This window comes from Galeopterus variegatus, unplaced genomic scaffold, assembly GCF_000696425.1.
Source record: "Galeopterus variegatus unplaced genomic scaffold, G_variegatus-3.0.2 Scaffold870, whole genome shotgun sequence".
Taxonomy (NCBI): domain Eukaryota; kingdom Metazoa; phylum Chordata; class Mammalia; order Dermoptera; family Cynocephalidae; genus Galeopterus; species Galeopterus variegatus.
In genome coordinates, this window is record NW_007726981.1 from 393,101 (window position 1) to 411,708 (window position 18,608).

At 56.9% G+C, this 18,608-nt stretch overlaps 3 protein-coding genes across 3 annotated transcripts in view; 1 reads left to right on the top strand and 2 right to left on the bottom strand.

Moving 5' to 3' along the window:
• CATSPERD (catsper channel auxiliary subunit delta) overlaps positions 1-6,752 on the top strand; it is a 53,406-nt gene extending 46,654 nt beyond the window's left edge. The window contains exons 12-13 of the mRNA XM_008573060.1: positions 5,188-5,345; positions 6,392-6,752. Coding sequence (XP_008571282.1) covers positions 5,188-5,345; positions 6,392-6,629 — 396 coding nt within the window. The 3' untranslated portion in view covers positions 6,630-6,752. The remainder of the gene's footprint in view (positions 1-5,187; positions 5,346-6,391) is intronic.
• A 3,678-nt stretch (positions 6,753-10,430) lies between these two features.
• On the bottom strand, positions 10,431-12,300 carry PRR22 (proline rich 22). Its single transcript, XM_008573061.1, has 3 exons — positions 12,171-12,300; positions 12,026-12,088; positions 10,431-11,584 (listed from the first exon to the last, which is right to left on the bottom strand). Exons 1-3 carry the CDS (start codon positions 12,298-12,300, stop codon positions 10,431-10,433), a joined length of 1,347 nt encoding a protein of 448 aa, XP_008571283.1.
• Positions 12,301-12,902: 602 nt separating this feature from the next.
• DUS3L (dihydrouridine synthase 3-like (S. cerevisiae)) lies at positions 12,903-17,416 on the bottom strand. The gene is made up of 12 exons (XM_008573062.1): positions 17,309-17,416; positions 16,479-17,003; positions 15,829-15,870; positions 15,531-15,683; positions 15,137-15,253; positions 14,826-14,891; positions 14,637-14,747; positions 14,312-14,408; positions 14,070-14,145; positions 13,348-13,536; positions 13,143-13,271; positions 12,903-13,057 (listed from the first exon to the last, which is right to left on the bottom strand). The coding sequence occupies exons 1-12, from the start codon at positions 17,357-17,359 to the stop codon at positions 12,985-12,987; spliced, it is 1,629 nt and encodes a 542-aa protein (XP_008571284.1). The 5' UTR covers positions 17,360-17,416; the 3' UTR covers positions 12,903-12,984.
• Between the last annotated feature and the right edge of the window lie 1,192 nt (positions 17,417-18,608).

The window sequence follows — 18,608 nt, forward strand, 5'->3', positions numbered from 1 at the left end:
GGTCAAGGCCACGGGCGCGGGCGCAGCGCCGCAGCGCCGCCAGCAGATGGCGCGCGCCGCCCGCTCCTGACGCCCGGGCTCGCCCCTCCGCGGTGCACGGCCCAGCCCCGCGGCCTCCGCCTGCCCGCGGCGCTCATTGGGTTATGGTCGTTGCTACCGGTTTTACTTTTCTTTTTTCTTTTTCTTTTCTTTTCCTCTTGTTTTTATTATTATTCTTATTTGTCTTTTTTTCTTTATTTTTTTCTTCTGGTTTTACTTTTTAAAAATTTTTTATTTTTCCCAAAGCCAGGGAGGAATTCACATGCCGTACGATTAACTTTTTTTTTTTTTTTTTTTTTTTTTTGCGAGTGGCGGGCACGGTGACCCGAACCCCCGACCTTGGTGTTATCCTCACGGCGCTCTACCAACAACTAACCATTTTAAAGTGGGTAACCCAGTAGCGCTCAGCACACTCACAAGGCTGTGCTTCCCGGTACCGGCCAGCGCCGGTCAATCAGCCAATCAGTCAGCAATGCTGGGCAGCCGCCACCGCTTGGATCATTTTTGAAAAGAGAAAGCCACACATATGCGATTGCTGTTTTTTTTTTTTTTTTTTTTTTTTTTTCGGCCCTGGGGAGTGATTTTGTAGAACGTGAGCTTTTTCTATCAGGTTAAAGCCACGCACGGTGCCTGCATTTACAGCAGTCATTGGACGGAACGTTACGCGGCGGCTTAAAACCACCAGGTGGCGCTAAAAACACCCACGTAAAAGAGTCTTGAGGCTAAGCGTGGTCTCCTTTTTTATTTCACAGGATCTTATTGCGTTCCGGGTTTTTGGGTCCCGCCCTGCAAAGGATAAAAAATTTAAATTGCATAAAATCCACCATTTTATCTACTTTTAAGTGTCCAGTTCAGCGGCGTTAAGCCCATTCACATTGTGCAACCATCACTGCCATCCCTCTCCAGAACTTTCTCATCTTCCCAAACTGAAACTCTGTCCCCATTAGACACTCACTCCCCATCCCCCTCCCCAGCCCCTGGCACCCCCCATTCCACTTTATGTCTCTGTGAATCAGATGACTGTAGGGACCTCCTACAAGTGGAATCACACTGTTCGTCCTTGTGTGACTGGCTTATTTCACTGAGCACAGTGTCCTCAGGGTCCATCCACACTGTAGCGTGTCAGTGATTCACTCGTTTTTCTTTTTGTTTTTTTGTTTTTTTTTTCCTTTTTGTCTTTTTTCGTGACCGGCAACGGATCACAACCCTCAGTGTTGTGCCAGTACCGGACCGGGACCGGCAACGGGATCGCAACCCTCGGTGTTGCACCCGCACCTCGCTCAGCCAGTGAGCGGCTGGTCTGTATGTGGGATCCGAACCCTCGGCGGGAGCGCCGCCATGCTCCCAAGCGGCGCACTGTAGCAGTGCAACACTGGGCGGCCCCTCACTCGTTTTTTAAAGCCGAAAGATACCCATTGTGTGAATGGACCGCACTGTGTTTATACACTCATGTCAGTAGATACTTGGGTCTCTTCCACCTTTTGGCTATTTTGAATAACGCTGCTCTCGACATGGGTGTAACACACGTCTCTTCATGTTCCTGCTTCTGATTCTTTGGGGCATGTACCCAGAAGTGGAACTGCTGAGTCATATGGTAACTCCATGTCTAACTTTTTGAGGAAGCTCCAGGCTATTTTCCAAGGAAGTTGCACCATTTTATATCCCTCCAGCAAGGCACAAGCGTTCCAGTCTCTCCCCAAACTCGCCAACACTTCAAGTGTTTTAAAATCATCTAACTGTGTATGTGCCCAAGAGGGGAGGCACATGGTGCTAGCAGTCATACGAGACCCTCTGAGCTAGGCTGGGTGGTCAGGGAAGGCATCCTTGAGGGAGGTGGCAGACTGAACAGCCCCCCAGGCACTGGGAATGCGGCATGTGCAGGACCCAGCATGGCTGGAGCTTAGTGGGAAGGAAGAGGCTGGATCTGCAGGGCAATGATGGGATCAGAAGGGACTGCGAGTTCGAACACAAGGACGGAAACAAGGATTGAGGCAGAGTCTCGGGGTGTCTTAGCTCAGGCTGCCCTAACAAAATACCATAGACAGGGAGGCTTAAACAACAGACTCATGATTCTGGAGGCTGCAAGTCCGAGATCAGGGTTGGCAGGGTGGGTGTCTGGGGAGGGCTCTCTTCCTGGCTTGCAGACGGCAGCCTTCTCACTGTGTCCTCACATGGCAGAGTGACCTAGCCCTGGTCTGCCTTCCTCTTCTTGTGAAGACACTAATCCCATCGTAGGGGCCCTATACTCGTGACCTCATCTAACTCAGATTACTCCAAAAGGCCCATCTCGAATACCATCCCAGTGGGGATTAGGGCTTCAATACATGAATTTTGTCAACAAGCAAGAGTGACTATTGTCCTTGTCCTTGTACTGAGGAGTCTGAGTCCTGTGGAGAAATGGTGTCTGTTCTCACTCCATTCCCTCAGCCCAGGGAAGGGGTGGGGGAGGGTGCTTGGGAAGGAGCAACATGTGTCTGGGTGGCCATTCACCTCGTGGACACTGCTCCAGTGTTTTTTGTTTTTGTTTGTTTGGTTGGTTTTTAGTTTTGTTTTTTAATTGGGAGAACTTTCAAACCTCCAGAGAAGCCGGAAGAATAGTACAGTGGAGAGTTGTTTGTGTTACCCAGCACTAGGAAACAAACACCCTCAAACTCAGTGGGATTCATGGTTTCTCATGTGCTCTTTGTGGCACTGGCCAGGGCCACCCATGCAGGAGCATTTAGCTGGGAGCTCCAGGAAAGGAAAGCCTCTCCCGTGTCTGGGGCTTCTGTTAGCCAGGACACCTTGCTTCTCCACAAGGTCTCTCCCGCCCCAGCAGGAAAGCTTGGGCTCCCTTACAGCATGGCCACTGGGTTCCGAGAGAGCAGAGCTTCCACACCTCCAAGGTCCTGGGCCCAGAACTTTGAGTGCATCCCCTCTGCCTTGTTCCATTGGTCACAGGCAGGTCATCTGGCCCTTCCCGCTCCACCTCTGCATGGGAATTTCTGTTCCTGCACAGAGAGGGAGGCATGGAGAGCTCCCTCCTTCTCAGTTGCCTCCACAGTGTGGGTGCGCCAAGATTTTTCAACCACTCCCCTCCTAATGGACACCGGATCATTTCCAGTCTTTCCTGTCTATCCATGCTGCATGAATTCCTTACCACTGTGGAGCTGTGTCTTCAGGGAAATTTCTAGAAAAAAGATTGCTTGGTCAAAGGCAAAATGCATTTGCGATTCTGTTACATGCCCCCCAAACCCACCCCCCAGGGGTCGTACCCTGCTGCCCACCACAGTGTCTGACTGCCTGTCTCTGCACAGCCTCACTAGCCAGGTGTACTATCTGACAGGAGCAATGACCATTCAGTGTCGTGTTCATGTGCAGTTCTTCTAGTGTGGACCAGGTTTAGCGTCTTTGGGTGTCCGAGGGCCGTTTCCACTTCTTTGTTGTACGGATTGTGTGTGTTCACAGTCTGTGCCCATTTTTTCCATTGGGATTTTGGATTTCTCAGTGTTCAAGAGCTCCCGATAGATCTGCAAGATGGACCCTTTATTTGCAATATAATTTGCAAATATGTCCCCCACTTCGTCTCTCTTTCAGTTTTTGCTTATGCCATGCAAAATAAGTTCCTTATTTCTATATTGTTGGATCATTCTTCTTTTTACTTTGTTGCTTTTAGATTTTCCTTCTCTCTTTCTCTTTTGGCAGCTGGACGATACAGGGATCTGAATCCTGGACCTTGGTGTTATCAGCACCATGCTCTAACCAACTGAGCTCACCAGCCAGCCCTTTCTTTCTTGTTTAAAAGTCCAGCCCCCTCCTTTCTGGGCCCATGGGCAGATAGCACAGAAGGCCGAAGTGTAGGTCTAGAGGTGGCACAGGATGTCGTGGTTAAGGGCAGACAGCATGCATTCTGGCCTGGACTCGGCCACCTCTGTGCAGGGCCAGAGGAAAATCCCTTTGCCTCTTTTGAGCCCCGCTCTCTTCACCTGTCAATTGGGGAGGAAGTTGGTTCAGACAGTCTGCCTGTTATTACTGTGATGATGAGCTCGTGAAGTCATAGCTGGATGGGCCAGAGGAGCCGGCAGGAGTGACCCTGCCAGCTCTGGTGGAGGGTGTGTTGGGAGCTGGCTCACACTGACCACCTCCACCAAGAGCGAGAAGGCGGGGATTTGGAAGGCCACCCAGGACTGTTGAGGTCAAGGACATCATTCCCCCTTTAAATGAAATCCTGGGATCTGAAGACATGGTGGGCCAGCTGCCACCCACCGATTGCCTCTGGACACCCAGGACTTTGCTTGGCCACAGCACTGGTGAAAAGCCCCAGGAAGGTGGCTCCCCTCCATCTCCAGTTTTTCCAGGCATGCAAGTCCACCAGGGGTTCCACACTGGGTGGCTTAACACCGGAAGTGTTTCTTCTCACGGTTCTGGAGGCTAGAAGTCCAAGATCAAGGCAGGGCAGGGCTGGTTCTTTCTGAGACTGAGGGAGAATCCACCCCAGGCCTGTCCCCAGCCTCTGGTGGCTGTTGACAATCCCGGTACTCCCCGGCTTGTAGAAGCATTGCCCCACAACTGCCTCCATCTTCACACAGTGTTCTCCAAGGGAGAATCCACCCCAGGCCTGTCCCCAGCCTCTGGTGGCTGTTGACAATCCCAGTACTCCCCGGCTTGTAGAAGCATTGCCCCACAACTGCCTCCATCTTCACACAGTGTTCTCCCCGTGTGCATGTCTGTGTCCCATTTCCTCTTTTATAAAGACACCTGTCATAGCTTAGGGCCCACCCCAATGACATCATCTTAACTTGATTACTTTTGTAAAGATCCTATTTCCCAATAAGGCTCATCTTCTGAGGTCCAGGGGGTTAGGAGTTGAACATGGGATTTTGGGGGGACACAGTTCAACCCGAGTCTGGCAAGCAGCGTTATTAAGCCTTGGCCTCCGACACCCAGGAAGGCCCGGAAGGAGGGGGGTGGGATGGAAGTGGGCAGCCCTCCATAGTCTCCCCCGCAGGAATCACAGACATGCCCACCCCGTGCACCCTCGGCCCTGGGCCTCCAGGTGGGCCAGGTGGGCTGCGCATGGGTGCAGAGCCTCGGCAGGGAAGGTTGCAGGACCTGGGCCCCCTCCGCAGCCCCCAGAGCCTAAGGGCACGCCTGTGTCCCCCTCCCCAGAACTACGTGAGCTGCCACGATCCCAACAGCAACGCTCCCCTGCAGTGGCCCAATGTCGAGTATCAGATCTTGGGTGGCCCAACAGCAAACCAGATCATTTTCAAACAAAGGAACGGAATCTACATCTTCTTCCTTTCCATCGTGGATCCGTATTACAGGTCAGCAGGGGCACCTGGGGCTCCCCTGGGGGCAGGTCGCACGTGTGCAGGGGACACACTTTTCTCCCTAAAGCCAAGTTCCTCCAACAGCCCAGACTGTCCCCGGGAAGAGTGACATCTTAAGTTTCGGGTGGCATCTGTCCGCTCGTTAAATGAACGCTTATTTCAGAGTCCACACTGGGTGCTGGGGAACCACAGAGACCAGCAACCAGGTCCCCACCCTCCTGGACCGGAGTCACCCTCTCCTGCCAGCTCTGGTGGAGGGTGTGCTGGGAGCTGGCTCTCACTGGCCCAGAGAGCTCCCTCGGAGATACTCAGCAAATTTGCCAGCCAGCTGAGTTCCCATCGGCTGAGTCAGCCACGGGAGTCTTTACACCCTGGGAATCGGCAAAGGCAGCACATGGGGCCTCTCTGCTCCGAGGGCTGCTTGTTAAGTGCTTACTGCCTGCGGGCGCTGGGAGGATCCTGAAGCCATGTGCAGAAGTCCCGTTGATCTGCAGGGAGGGGGCTCAGGGGTGGCATCCCTTCCCATGTCCTCATCCCTGCAGCGGATAAAAGTCCATCCCCCAAAAGCATGCGGAGGCCCTGCCTTCCCTGGAGGCCCCAGACCCTGGACCAAGGGAACGGCTCTGGGAGGGCCACAGACCCTGCGGTGGGGCTATCCAGGGGACAGAGGGGATGAGTCCCACATTCTGTCCCCCACTGGGGGGAGCTGTCTTTCTGGAACATCCTTTCTCCCTGTCATTTGCTGCCATGTCACGGACGCCCATGGCCCCTTGTCATGTCCCACCCCACTGCCCCTTCTGTCCTCTCTAGACTGAGTCTGGGCATGGGGGGCAGGGGACCCTTGTGACAGCTGCACAGAAAGGACAGCAGACTGAGAACCGATTTTGCTGAAGTTGAAGCAGATGTAAATGGGACATGCTGCCTCTGGTCACTGCCCCCTGGCCAGCTGTCCTCCCTGTGGTTCTGAACACGTTTGCTGTGCAGGGCAGGTTGGGGCTGCTGAAGGTGATGCCCAGCATCCTCTGCCCGCCTGCTTGCAGCTACTGTCACCTGTCGACTGTCTTCAGCATCTACGTCTATGGGGCCTACCCGCTGCCCATTGTCCCTCCCCAGTTCACCATCTTCCTGCTGGTGACAAGCATCCTGCTGTCCGTGTGGCTGGCCTACACAATCCCCAACTTTCTGCGCACGGAGCGGGGCCGCAGGATCAAGACGTTCTGGAGTGACCTGTGCTGGGGCTGCAAAGAGCTGTGCAGGTGCCACCGGGGCAGGAGCTGAACACCCATGGCGTGGGGGGCTGAGAACCCCGGGAGACCCGCAGGTGCCTCACAGAGGCAGAGCTGACCACTGAGGCCCAGCAGTGGGGTCTGGACCATTGTCTTCAGATAAAGTGTTCCGTACAAAGCAGAAAGCAGTGTGTACTCACCATGGTGTTTCCCCCTTACGTTTCATGATGCTTTGACATCTTGGGGCCTTGGGGGAGCTATTTCTTAAAGACAGCAAATGGCTCCCCCCAGGCAAGTGTACCTTTTTTTTTTTTCGTACAAAGCAGAAAGCAGTGTGTACTCACCATGGTGTTTCCCCCTTACGTTTCATGATGCTTTGACATCTTGGGGCCTTGGGAGCTATTTCTTAAAGACAGCAAATGGCTCCCCCCAGGCAAGTGTACCTTTTTTTTTTTTTAAAGCTGACCAGTAAGGGAATCTTAACCCTTGACTTGGTGTTGTCAGCACCACGCTCTCCCAAGTGAGCCACAGGTCGGCCCTAAGTGTACCTTTGATACTCCCCAGGTACCCAATGGCCAGGGACAGATAGCCCCTAGAGCCCAGAGCCCACCTTGGTATTCAAACTAGTCACTCTAAAGTTGGCTTACCCTGCCTTGCCTTGCCTTTCTGGCAAAAACCACAGTAAAGGCTCCTGTCCCTGTTTTCCCCTCACTCCCACCACCTCCTCACAGGCCCTGGTGCTTCTCCATGTGGCTAGTGGTGTGGCATGGCATGGCACGCCACCCCCCTTCTTGGGAACTGTGAGTAATAAACTCCCCTTTCAAAGGCAGTTGTCTCCAAATCATCGTCTCACCAGGCCTGATTAAAACAAAACAAACCCCTCCAGGGTTCAATCTCTGTACCAGCCAGCTGCCAAAACAAAGCAAAACAACAAATCCTAACTACATTTTAAAACTGCAGTTTGTGAGCTGCTTACCCCAGCCAGCCCCTTGCCTCTGTCACCCTGGACAACAGAATGAGGTGGAGACAGTCAAGTCTCACTATTCATGCTAGTTCTGGTCTATAAAGTCACTGCAAACACCAAATGAGCAAATACTGAACCTGTGCTCCTAGGGGAAATACCAGGTTAGGTTCCTGCAAGCCTCTGGTCACAATATCTTCATCAAATGATCAACACATAAGCTTGTGTTATGTGCATTTCTGTGTAAAGACACCTGTTTTAATACACATTTTTGAACCACTAACGTGAACTCACGGCCAACGGCGCTCACACTTGCGCCTGAATGAAGCCTCTGCGGCACACACATTTTCTCCACGAGGCACATCACAGCCTTCTCGCGCTAGGAACACTAGACAGCACTTCAGCACTGCACTTGGGGGCACTTCCAACAGCGAAATTACCAACAACAAAGGGCCGGCCCGTGGCTCACTCGGGAGAGTGCGGTGCTGATAACACCAAGGCCACAGGTTCGGATTGCTATATAGGGATGGCCGGTTAGCTCACTAGGTGAGCGTGGTGCTGACAACACCAAGTCAAGGGTTAAGATCCCCTTACCAGTCATCTTTTAAGAAAAAAAAAAAAATTAGCAACAAAAAGCACAAAATTGTGGAAAACACAGCTCACCACTGGCCGTGACCGAGGTACCTGTTCACAGTCCCACAGCTTAAACAAGAACGCGGAGCATGGCCAGCTGGGAATGTGTGCATCAGTGACTTGCATCTGTCACCACTCCGCACATGCGTGAATTCCCGAGAAATCCCCATGAGTATTGATTTGTGTGTTACAGAGAAATTTTAGCAAGCAGGCAAATTGGCAAGTACAGAATGCACGAATGATGAAGTTGACTATATTTCCTCTAAGGTTGTGCAAATCACCCTCCCACCCAGCCCTGTGAGTGAGCCTCCGTCTCCTCCCCAAGCCCCGACTCCAGTGTCCTGCCTTCCCCCACCAGCTCCTTGCTGGACACCCCCTCTGGCCAACAGAGCCTGAGAAGTGCTGGTTTCACTCCTGCCAGCTGGGTAAGGGCCTGACACTAGTCCAGCTGCCTGACTTGCTCCAAGAGGTAGTCTCACTTTGCCTCTGATCCTTGTTAAGTGGGACAAGCTCAACTTGAGTGAGGAGTAATCAAAAGTCACTTTGTTTGGTCTCCCACTGTCCCTTTAACATTTATCCAATGGGACAGAACACATTTTCCTTTTTTTTTTTTTTTTGTCTTTTTTCGTGACCGGCAACGGGATCGCAACCCTCGGTGTTGCTCCCGCACCTCGCTCAGCCAGTGAGCAGGAACCGGTCTGTATGTGGGATCCGAACCCTCGGTGGGAGCGCTGCCGCGGGACAGAACACATTTGACTGTCAAATTCTCTCTTCTTCCGGGCCGGCCCATGGCTCACTCGGGAGAGTGTGGTGCTGATAACACCAAGGCCCAAGGCCCCGGGTTCGGATCCCATATAGGGATGGCCGGTTTGCTCACTGGCTGAGCGTGGTGCTGACAACACCAAGTCAAGGGTTAAGATCCCCTTACCAGTCATCTTTTTTAAAAAAAAATTCTCTCTTCTTCTGACTTGAAATTGTTCATTCTTCCTGTAGATTTTTATTCCCCCCTGGCAGCTGGCTGGTGCAGGGATTGAACCCTTAACCTTGGTGTTACAGCACCACACTGTAATCAATAGAACTAACCGTCCAGCCCTCCGTGCCGGTTTTTAAAAACCAAAACATATATACATATGAACACACACATGCACATGAATAAAAGTCTGGAAGTATAGATTTTACATGTACACGTTTATACATGTGTATATAATAATGTTTATTACATATGCCTACATATGTATACACGTATGTGCATGTAGATATATCCACGCAAGTATAGAATGTATACATTATCTACACACATGTATACAGACATGCTTGTGTATATAAATAATGCAAATGTACACATGTATATATTTAGATAACATCAACATGTGTATAGACAGCATATACATATGTAGATAGTAGGTATATACACATTAGATACATTAAAAATATGTATATAGGCTGGCCAGTTAGCTCAGTGGTGAGTGCAGTGTTATAACACCAAGCTCAAGGGTTTGGATCACTGTACTGGCCAACTGCCAAAAAGAGAATGACCTGGCTGACCTCTGCTCAGGGACCCTCTCTCTGCATTTATGTTCAAGTGGCAGCAGCTGCGGGGCCTGGAGATGCTGTCTCCACATCCCTGAGCTTTTGAATAAGGGTTTGAAGAGTTTCAAGAAGGGGAGCCATATATGGCAGGTGGCATGGTGCCCGGCAGAGGAGCCACCAGTGGCCTCAGCTATGACTTCGCCCTGCAAACTCCCCATCTGCCTCCTCGATTCCAGGCAGGCCTCCCCTAAGGGCCCAGAAATGAAAGCCCAGGAGACTCAGCCCAGGGCCGGGGCAGGAGGAGGAGCAGGCCAGGAGGGTCCCCTCCCAGAGCGGTGTCCTCGGGAGCTGAGAGCCACTCCCCAGGACCTGCCCTGCTTGCTGTGTGTCTCCAGGCAAGTTCCTGCCCCTCTCTGGGCAGCCTTAATTTTCCCCACCAAACGCAGGGGTAAAATCCTTACAATGCAGGAGTCTGGGTGGCAGCTCCCCACCTTCCCGAAAGCCCCCCAGCCCTGCCACCGACTCTGATTTTCCGGGGAGCAAGGGGTTTAGAATCTCTTGTGATTCCAGGACTCCCCCACTCGGCTCTGGAAGCCTCCCACATGGCCCAGGGCACAGCCTTGCCTGTCCACTGGCCGACATGGCGAGGGGATAGGTGTCCACACCCAGCCCACTGTCCCTAGGCCATAAGCCGCTGAAGTAACACTGAGCTCAGAGATCAAATCTGTTTTAATGGGGAGCAGCTCCCGGGTCCTGCCTCGACCGTGAGGCGACAGTGCTGGCCGGGCCTGTGGCCTGCTTGCCCTTGCCTCCCGCCTTCCCCTTCTTGGAGGATGAGGCGCCAGCCTTCTTCCTGCAGGGTGGATCAGAGCGCAGGACGGGGACCACGGTGTCCACGACAGGGGACCCCAGGTGGGGTGGCGGCTCCTCATCCAGGGCCTTGAAGTTGAAAAAGTAGTCCATGTTGGACACGGTCTCCAGGATCTCGGGCACATTGTAGTCGAAGGACAGCAGCTCGTCGGGCAGGTGCAGCAAGCGGATGTCGCTGGTCGAGTCGTTGCCAGTGCCACCACCACCACTGTTGGGCAGGGCTGACCCAGGGGCCTTGAGCTGGGACTCCTCAGGTTCGGCGCTACCCAGCAGGCAATCGAACAGCTTCATAGCGTCCTCCAGCAGCACCTTGTCTGGCAGCACGAAGGCTCTAGCCACCTCGGGGGCCTTGGCTTCACCTGCCCCTGGAGGGGCCACCTCCTCGGCCTCGGCCACCTTGGCCTCGCCGGGGCCCAGTGGGTACAGCGAGCCTGGCCCAGCCATGCCGCCCTTTAGCTCCTTGGTGGGGAAGGCCGGGGGCTCGATGGGCCTCGCAGCCACCTCGGACCCAGGGAACTGGCTGAGGTGGCCTTTGAGGTGGCCGTAGGTACCAGCGGACAGTGCGGGCTCGGCAGGAAGCGTGATGAGAAGCGGGAGCAGCTTGTTCTCCTTGGGGGGTGGTGGTGGTGGTGGGGGGGCCAGGCCCTCCTTGAGCAGGGGCGGGGGCAGCTCCATGAAGGCGGGGGTCCCCCCATCCCCCACAAAGCTCAGGGCCTCGGGCGCAGACCCCTCAAGTGGGAAGTAGGGCACGAGGTACTGGGGTCCCCCCGGCACCGGCTGGTAGTGGGGATACGCCGGCGATGGCAGGGGTGCCGCTGGGGCCGTGAGGTAGTGCTGGGGCTCCGGGAGGTAGCTGCCTGGTGAGCCAGGGCCCCCCGCCGGCGCCCCTGCTGGTCCCCCACTGCCTGCCACCACCAGCTTGTACAGGGATGACTGGCCAAAGTCGGTGGTGACCCACTCGATTCGGTAGATACGGGGGTCGAAGAAGCACCCGCAGGGGGCCATCTGGAAACCTGCAGGCCAGGGGGGGCCTGAGAGCAGCTCCCGGCCACCGCCCCCCAGGGAAGCAGGGTCCACAGCAGGGGGCCCAACTGGGAAAGGGGGACTTGGCCCTTGCCTTTGGGGACACCTTTGGGGGATGAGACAGCATTGTTTTGGGGGACCCATCTAGGGAATGGGGACATAGGTATTGCCTTTGGTGACCCATTTGGGGGGACAGGAGACATTGGCCCTACTTCAGGGGATCCATTTACAGGACAGGTGACAAGTCTTATCTCTGGGGACTCATTTGGGGAAAGGGGGGACACAGGCCTCATCCTTGGGGCTCACTTGAGAGACAGGGACCCTGGGCCTTGTCTTTGAGGTCCCATCTAAGGATGGGGGCAGGCAAGATGGGCCCCACCCTCTCAAACCCACTAATGGCTCGTTGTGAAGGTCTGGGGGGAGGCCAGTACCTGCTGGAGGGGTCGGAAACACCTCTTTCTCCAGGTTTGGGGGGTGATAGAGGTTTGAGGAGCCTGTGGACAAAGGTGCCCAGTGGGTGTAGCCCTGAGGCTGCTGGGCAGGAGCCCTGGGCCCCACCCTGCCCCCAACGCATACCCACAGTGGGGAGAGGCTCAGCGCAGGGGGGCGCAGGCTGGTTGCCAGGGCCGCCGGCACCCTCCAGACCTTGGGGGCTGAAGCCTTCTTGGGGAGCTGCAGGTGCATAGAAGGGCTTGGGGTGCTGCATGGGGAAGCTGAGGGGCCGGCTGGGGCAGGTCAGGAGGGCAGCAGGTGGGAGCACAGGCGGCCCACCGGACAACAGGCTCAGAGTCCCCGGGGTTCTGTTTGCAAGGTTACCCCGGGCAGCGGGTTCCAGGCTGCGGCCTGCCCACTGGCCAGGATTCCGGGGTGGGAGGTAGGCAGGAGGCAGCCAGAGACGGGCATCACCAAGGGTGGGCAGACACTGGGCCAGGTCCCCCGCCTTTTGCCTCTTCCAGCAACACTTGCCCAACAGCTTCAAGACCCCCTCCTCCAGGCAGGCTGCCCGGATCACACCCACAAATGCTCAGCCCCCACCCCTCTTGCATCTCAGTGGCTTCTTCATGGTCAAGGCCTCCCTGGGCAAGAGCAGTACACAGTCCAGGGCTGGATTGCATCTCAGTGGCTTCTTCATGGTCAAGGCCTCCCTGGGCAAGAGCAGTACACAGTCCAGGGCTGGAGCCACGGGTGGCCGGAAGGTTTGGTGAATGAATGAGCAAACAGGCAGGGAGTTGCTGAGGCCGGGGAAAAGTCGAGGATGAGCTCCAGGAAGGGAACAGGAAGGGGTAGCCTCAAGGTTACAGAAAGTCCTGGATTTTAAAAGAATAAAATTTATTGTGTTCTCCATGCACTGGGGGGCCCTGGGAAGGCGGCCCCGCCCTGGTCCCTGAAGCTACTTGTACGCGTTGGCCTTGTGCTTGGGCAGGAAGATGAAGTTGGACGGCACGGGTCCGAGGAGCATCTCACTGTGGGGAGGACGGGCAGGGGTCAGGCCTGGGGCCTGGGCCACTCCTGCTCTGCAGGCCCCCCACCCCCGGCCTGCGCAGGAACCTGATGCGGATCCAGTCCGTGGCCTTCGGGCTGGCCATCAGCGTCTCCAGGTAGTCACGGCCCAGGTAGTAGGGTGGCCGCTCGTTGATCCTCTGTGGCAGCCGCTCCAGGAGGCCCACAGGCACGTACCTGCGGGGACAGCGTTGAGCCCTCTCTGGCCAGCTCCGGACCACGCACTGGCCACCTCGATGACCCCGGCACCCACCTGCACAGGAAAGAGAGCCACTCGAGCAGGAAGCGCCGCGTCTTCTCCACGCCCTGAGTGTCGGAGCCCCAGTGCTCCAGGCCGTAGTTGGTGAAGTCCTGCAGGATGTCCAGGCGCTCGGATGATGAGATGTCCCAGTGCCGCTGCTCCTTGATCTCCGTGAACAGCCACGGCTTCAGCAGGGCGCCACTGCGGGGCGGGCCGGGTCGGTGGGCCAGCCATGGGACTGAGCGACCTCCACTTTCCCAGCCGGAGCCCAGACCCCAAAACCTACAGGTCTGAGCCTCCAAGCTGTGGCTGCCCATTCAAAGCTCAGGATGTTTTTTTTTCTTGCAGCTGGCCGGTCCAAGGATCCAAACCCTTGACTTTGGTGTTATAATTCCACACTAACCAGCTGAGCTCACAGCCGGCCCAAAAGCCCGAGATCTTCAACCCATGACCATCAGAGCCCTCAGCCTGCAGCTCTGGAGATTTCCATCCCCCCTCCAGCACCCCTGTCCCAGATGCAACCCCTGACATCTCCGTCTGCCTCTCTGCATCCCTGCAGAGCCACCCGCCTGGCACAAAGCACACAACACAGAACAGGGTGGGTGAGCACGTGTGTGGGGCTCGGGGACCCTGCTGCTGAGGTCACAGGTAGAACAGGCCTCGCTGTCCCCCACTTCAGGTGGGGTGATCAAGGGTGGCTCCAGCTGTGCCTTATCACCCCATCGGGCACTTACCGGGCAATCATGATCCCGGCGACACCAGTCTGCATGGCCAGGTTGGCATCTTCGTATGACAAGATGTCCCCGTTTCCTGAGAGGACAAAGGCTGGGGTCTCAGGGAGCCTCCAGCTCTTTGTGAGTTTTTGCCAACCCAGTAGCCCCCATCAGGGCAGGGGATTCCAAGTAGGGGTGGGCCAGGTCATGAGAGTGGCCTGGGGCAGCAGGAGGACGGGGTGGTGGCTTCGCAGGGCACCCACCGAACAGGGGCATGGGGCTGGCAGCCTTCACGCACTGCTTGATGTACTGCCAGTCGGCCAGCTTGGTGTAGCGCTGCTCCCGCGAGCGGCCGTGGAGCTGGGGGAGAAGCCGCCACCCAGAGAGGGACGCAGAGATTGAGATGCAGAGAGAAAAGGACCGAGAGAGACAGGCTGAGAGAGGGCCGGAGAGAGACCCAGAGGCAGATGACACAGAGATGGAGAGAGGGGCAGAGGTGAAGAGGGAGGAACGGGAAGAGACAGGCTGTTAGCAAGGGACGCTGGGGCGCCCCCAAGGCCCCGATGCCCGCAGTGCCCCAAGACCCACCGTGACAAGGGCCGCGCCCCAGTCCCGCAGCCCAGGCAGCAGGCGGTGTGCCAGGTTCACACGCTCCTGGACACCTGTCCGGATCTTTACAGTCAGCGGCACGTCCAGCACCTGTGGGGACAGTGGGAGGGGTGGTCAGCAGGGCCCAGGGTCAGGTTGGGCAGAATGTAGGGATGTTGCTGGGCGTACCTGGCTCATGCCACGGACGATCTGCTGGAACTTGGTGGTGCGATTCATGAGGGCACAGCCCCCACCCTGAGAGAGACAAGCACCTAGAGCGAGGTGGCACTCGGGCTGGGCCCCCTGCTCTGCAGCCAAGGTCCCCACCAGGAGACAGCGACCCAGAGGAAATGCAAATGCTCCGGGGACACACAGGTGCCCGAACCCCTACCGCCCACATCGCCGGCTGGCTCAGCACCCTCACTGTCCAGGTGGGAAACCGAGGCACGAGCCTGCCACAGGTGGGAGTGGGGCTGGAGCCCAGGGCGGATGTCCACTACCTTTCTGTACACGAGGTCGATAGGGCAGCCGACATTGATGTCCACGAAGTCCACCTCGATGGTACGACTCAGTAGCTCGGCGCACTTGGTCATGGTGTCGGGGAAGGCGCCTTCCAGCTGTGGTGAGGACAGGGCTGGTCCACACCATCCCTGCTGGGCTACTGATTGCCTACTGGGGGTCCTTGAGCCTCCCTCCTGCACCTCCCTGGACGGAACTGACGTCCATCTATGAGGCCCCATCCCCCGCCAAGGACACCATCAGCTCTGAGAGGTAGATCAGGCCATCATCCCTGCCCCATGGCTGAGACTAGAACAGTTGGGGAAGTGACCAAGACAGACCCAGATCCTGGTTCCTAAACAAGGCAACCGAGGGATCCTCGGGGTAGGCACTGACCTGGACGCCGAAGATGTCCTCACATTGGTGGCGTTTGAGCAGAGCCCACTCGGACATCTGGCCCTGCAGCAGGTTGGTGCAGACGGCCATCTCCCCGCATGTCACATCCGCCCCGAAGCGCTTACAGATCCGCCGGAAGGGCAGGTTCCCGCACTAGGGGTGGCAGGGCACAAACACACATGTGAGGGTATGGTGGGCAGGGACCCCAGACACACGCCCCAGCCCTGAGTCTCAGCCGGTGGAAACAGATAGCGGGCACAGGGGGAGAGACCATGCCGCCACCTCTGCCTGGGCCTACCGTGGTGAGGGGCGCCAGGTACAGTTTGCCACCGATGTCCAGCTGGAGGGAAAGCAGCGGGCACAGGGGGAGAGACCATGCCGCCACCTCTGCCAGGGCCTACCGTGGTGAGGGGCGCCAGGTACAGTTTGCCACCGATGTCCAGCTGGAGGGAAAGAAAACACGTAAGTGAGGCTCGATCCCCCAGCCAGCTTCCGAGGCCTCTTGGGCCTCCCTGTCCCCGCAGTCTAGAACATGCTCTGCCCTGCCCCGACTGGGCTGCGGCCTTTTCACCCCTGGACCTCTGCACACACCAACCAATCCCTTTACAAGGAATGTTCTTTTCCTACTTCCTCCCATTGAAAAACTTCTATTCAACCATCAAAACCCTATTTCCAATGCCCCCTCTTCCAGGAAGCCTTCCACACCGTCCTCCTCTGCCCCTGCCCTGACATTCTGGGACTGAGAATATGTGTCCAGCTATTTCTGTTCCCCAGATGGGGCTCTTTGAGGGCTGGGACCAGAGCAGAGCACAAGGAGGGAGTCTCAGCTGGGAGCTCCCCAAGAGCACAGATTCTGATCCCCAGGTGTCTAAACCAGGAACGTGGACGTGGCTGGTGACCAGCTGCTGGAGGCACAGGTCCACTACTAGCACTGTCTTCAACATGTACCTTCTTCTTCTCACAGGGCCGCAGCCTGACTATGTCCTCGTCAGTCAGGGGCCCGCAGGTCCGCCCAGGACTGCTGGGAGGGGTGTCAGCACCCGGCCCCGCAGGGTCCTGCTGGGCATCACAGTCGTTCTGCCCTGGAGCACCCTCAGCCACTGGGACCTTGGGGACAGCAGCAACAGGTGTGGGGCCTGGCGGCTGATCCTTGCTTAGCTGGCACAGGGCCTGCTCGGCTCGCTCGAAGCGGATCTTGCGTTTCCGCAGCTGCTGCTGCAGTGACTTATCCAGGCCATTGCGGACGGGCAGGGGGTGGGCCCAGCGGGCTGCCAACTCCTCCTGCACCAGGTTCTGGCCCTCAGGTCCCAAATGGGCCCCGGCAAAGCGGCAGGTCACCCCATAGGGACACCTGCCGAAGGTCTCGAATAGCACACAGCGGGGGCCCAGGTCAGCTGGCTTGGTCTCCAGATAGCGGCCCACATCATGCAGGAAGCGGCAGCGGTCACCAAAGAAACACTTAGCAGTCGACTCCTACAGGGGAACAAGGGACGACAGGGGGATGCTGGGGCTGCCAGGCAGTCTGGGCTTGAATCCCAAATCCCCCCTCCTGGCTGGTGTCCTGGGGCAAGTCGGTAACCTCACTGTGCTTCAGTTGCTTCATCTATAAAATGAAAACAATAGCACGTCATAACATCAGGAGGATGATGAGGATGGAATGGGAGCAGAGAAGCTCAGACTGAAGGCCCCTGGGACTTTCTAATGGCATTTACCAAATGCCAAAAAACAGAACCAGCTCCTGCCTGCCCCAGTAGCAACCCTCATGTGGCCACGCTCACCTGGATCAGAGAGGGGCAGAGCCTGTTCTTGTCGTAGTGCAAGGGCTTCATATGGGGCCGGCTCTTGTTCTGGCCCCGAGCCCTCTTCTGAGCCTGTGGCTGCTCTCCGTGCTCAGCTGCATTCTCCGTCTGTCGGTCCTCCCGCTGCCCATCCTCCAGTCGGACCCGCTTGGCCTCAGGCTCAGCCAGGTCATTGCCAACAGGGTCTTCTGCCTCGGTTTCCCGGCAAGGCTTCTCCTGCCCTTTGGCTTCCAGGAATTCGTGAAACTGCTCTTTGGTAGTGCGGTATCTGCCAGCAGAGAGGGAGAAGAAAGGAGGGCTTTTCCAGGGGATCCCTCCTCTGAGCTCAGCCTCAGTAAACGCTGGGGTAAGGAGACTGAGAACACTTGCTGCTGCTTAAATGCCTCTGCTGACGAGGTCTCACTACTTAGAACCGGCCAGCTCCCAGCCCGGCAGCACCACAAGGCCACAGAAAGGACCTATTTTGTCCTTGGATCCCCGATGCTCAGAGTGTTGCGCTAAACTATAGGTTATCAGGCATAAGCATCCCTGACCACGTTGTGCGAGAAGCAGCTACAAGTCCCAGAATGCCTTGCAGCGGGGTCCACAGCCGCCACATTTCCCACAATACCTTTCGACCCCTAAAACACTGCTCCGCGGTGCCCGCTCAAGTCCCAACCCGTAACTGCATCTAGAGGTGCGCATGCGCCGTTCCCGCCACACGCAGGGACTACAGTCCCCAGTATGCATCGCGGGCCTCGCCTCAAACCCCGCCTGCCCCAGCATGCACGTGGCGTCCTTCTCGCATGTGACAGCTTCCAATGTGCACGATCTCAGGTACCACCGGGGACGCCCCCACAGCGGACGGAAAACCGGCCCGGACTGAAGAGCCGGCGAGCGTCTCATCCTGGACCGTAGCCCATCTCCCGGCATGCACCGCTCTGGCCACGCTACGGATGCCGGGAAGGCCCCATGAGGTTTCTTGCTACCCCGGCGACTCACTGAGGTTTAATGGGCGCCACCCCACGTTCCGAGTCACCGCCACCGCCACTCTCTACTGGGGCCTCCGCCAGTCCCTCCGCCATCGGCGCTCCTCACGCCTGCTCTGGAGTGTGGCGGAAAGGCCTTCCGGGTCGCGCGTATGTCTTCCTGGGTGGTGCTAGGGCAGTGCGCATGCCCGAGTCGCTCCAAGGACGCCATCATGCGCGCGTCGACGTCACGGGGCGGAGCCTGCAAATGGGCGGGGCCTCTGGTCCCTCGTGAGCGGGATCCTGGACGGCTCGCGAACAGGCTCCCCGCG

Bases quoted from the DNA above. Each gene is read 5' to 3' on its own strand.
- PRR22 (XM_008573061.1), bottom strand. From the start codon at position 12,300: ATGCAGCACCCCAAGCCCTTCTATGCACCTGCAGCTCCCCAAGAAGGC. The intron at 12,089-12,170 runs GTATGCGTTGGG...CTTTGTCCACAG, and splicing joins TGAGCCTCTCCCCACTGTGG to GCTCCTCAAACCTCTATCAC. The intron at 11,585-12,025 runs GTACTGGCCTCC...CCTGGCCTGCAG, and splicing joins GTTTCCGACCCCTCCAGCAG to GTTTCCAGATGGCCCCCTGC.
- DUS3L (XM_008573062.1), bottom strand. From the start codon at position 17,359: ATGAAGCCCTTGCACTACGACAAGAACAGGCTCTGCCCCTCTCTGATC. The intron at 17,004-17,308 runs GTGAGCGTGGCC...GTTCCCCTGTAG, and splicing joins TCTGCCCCTCTCTGATCCAG to GAGTCGACTGCTAAGTGTTT. The intron at 15,684-15,828 runs GTAGGCCCAGGC...TGCCACCCCTAG, and splicing joins ACCTGGCGCCCCTCACCACG to TGCGGGAACCTGCCCTTCCG.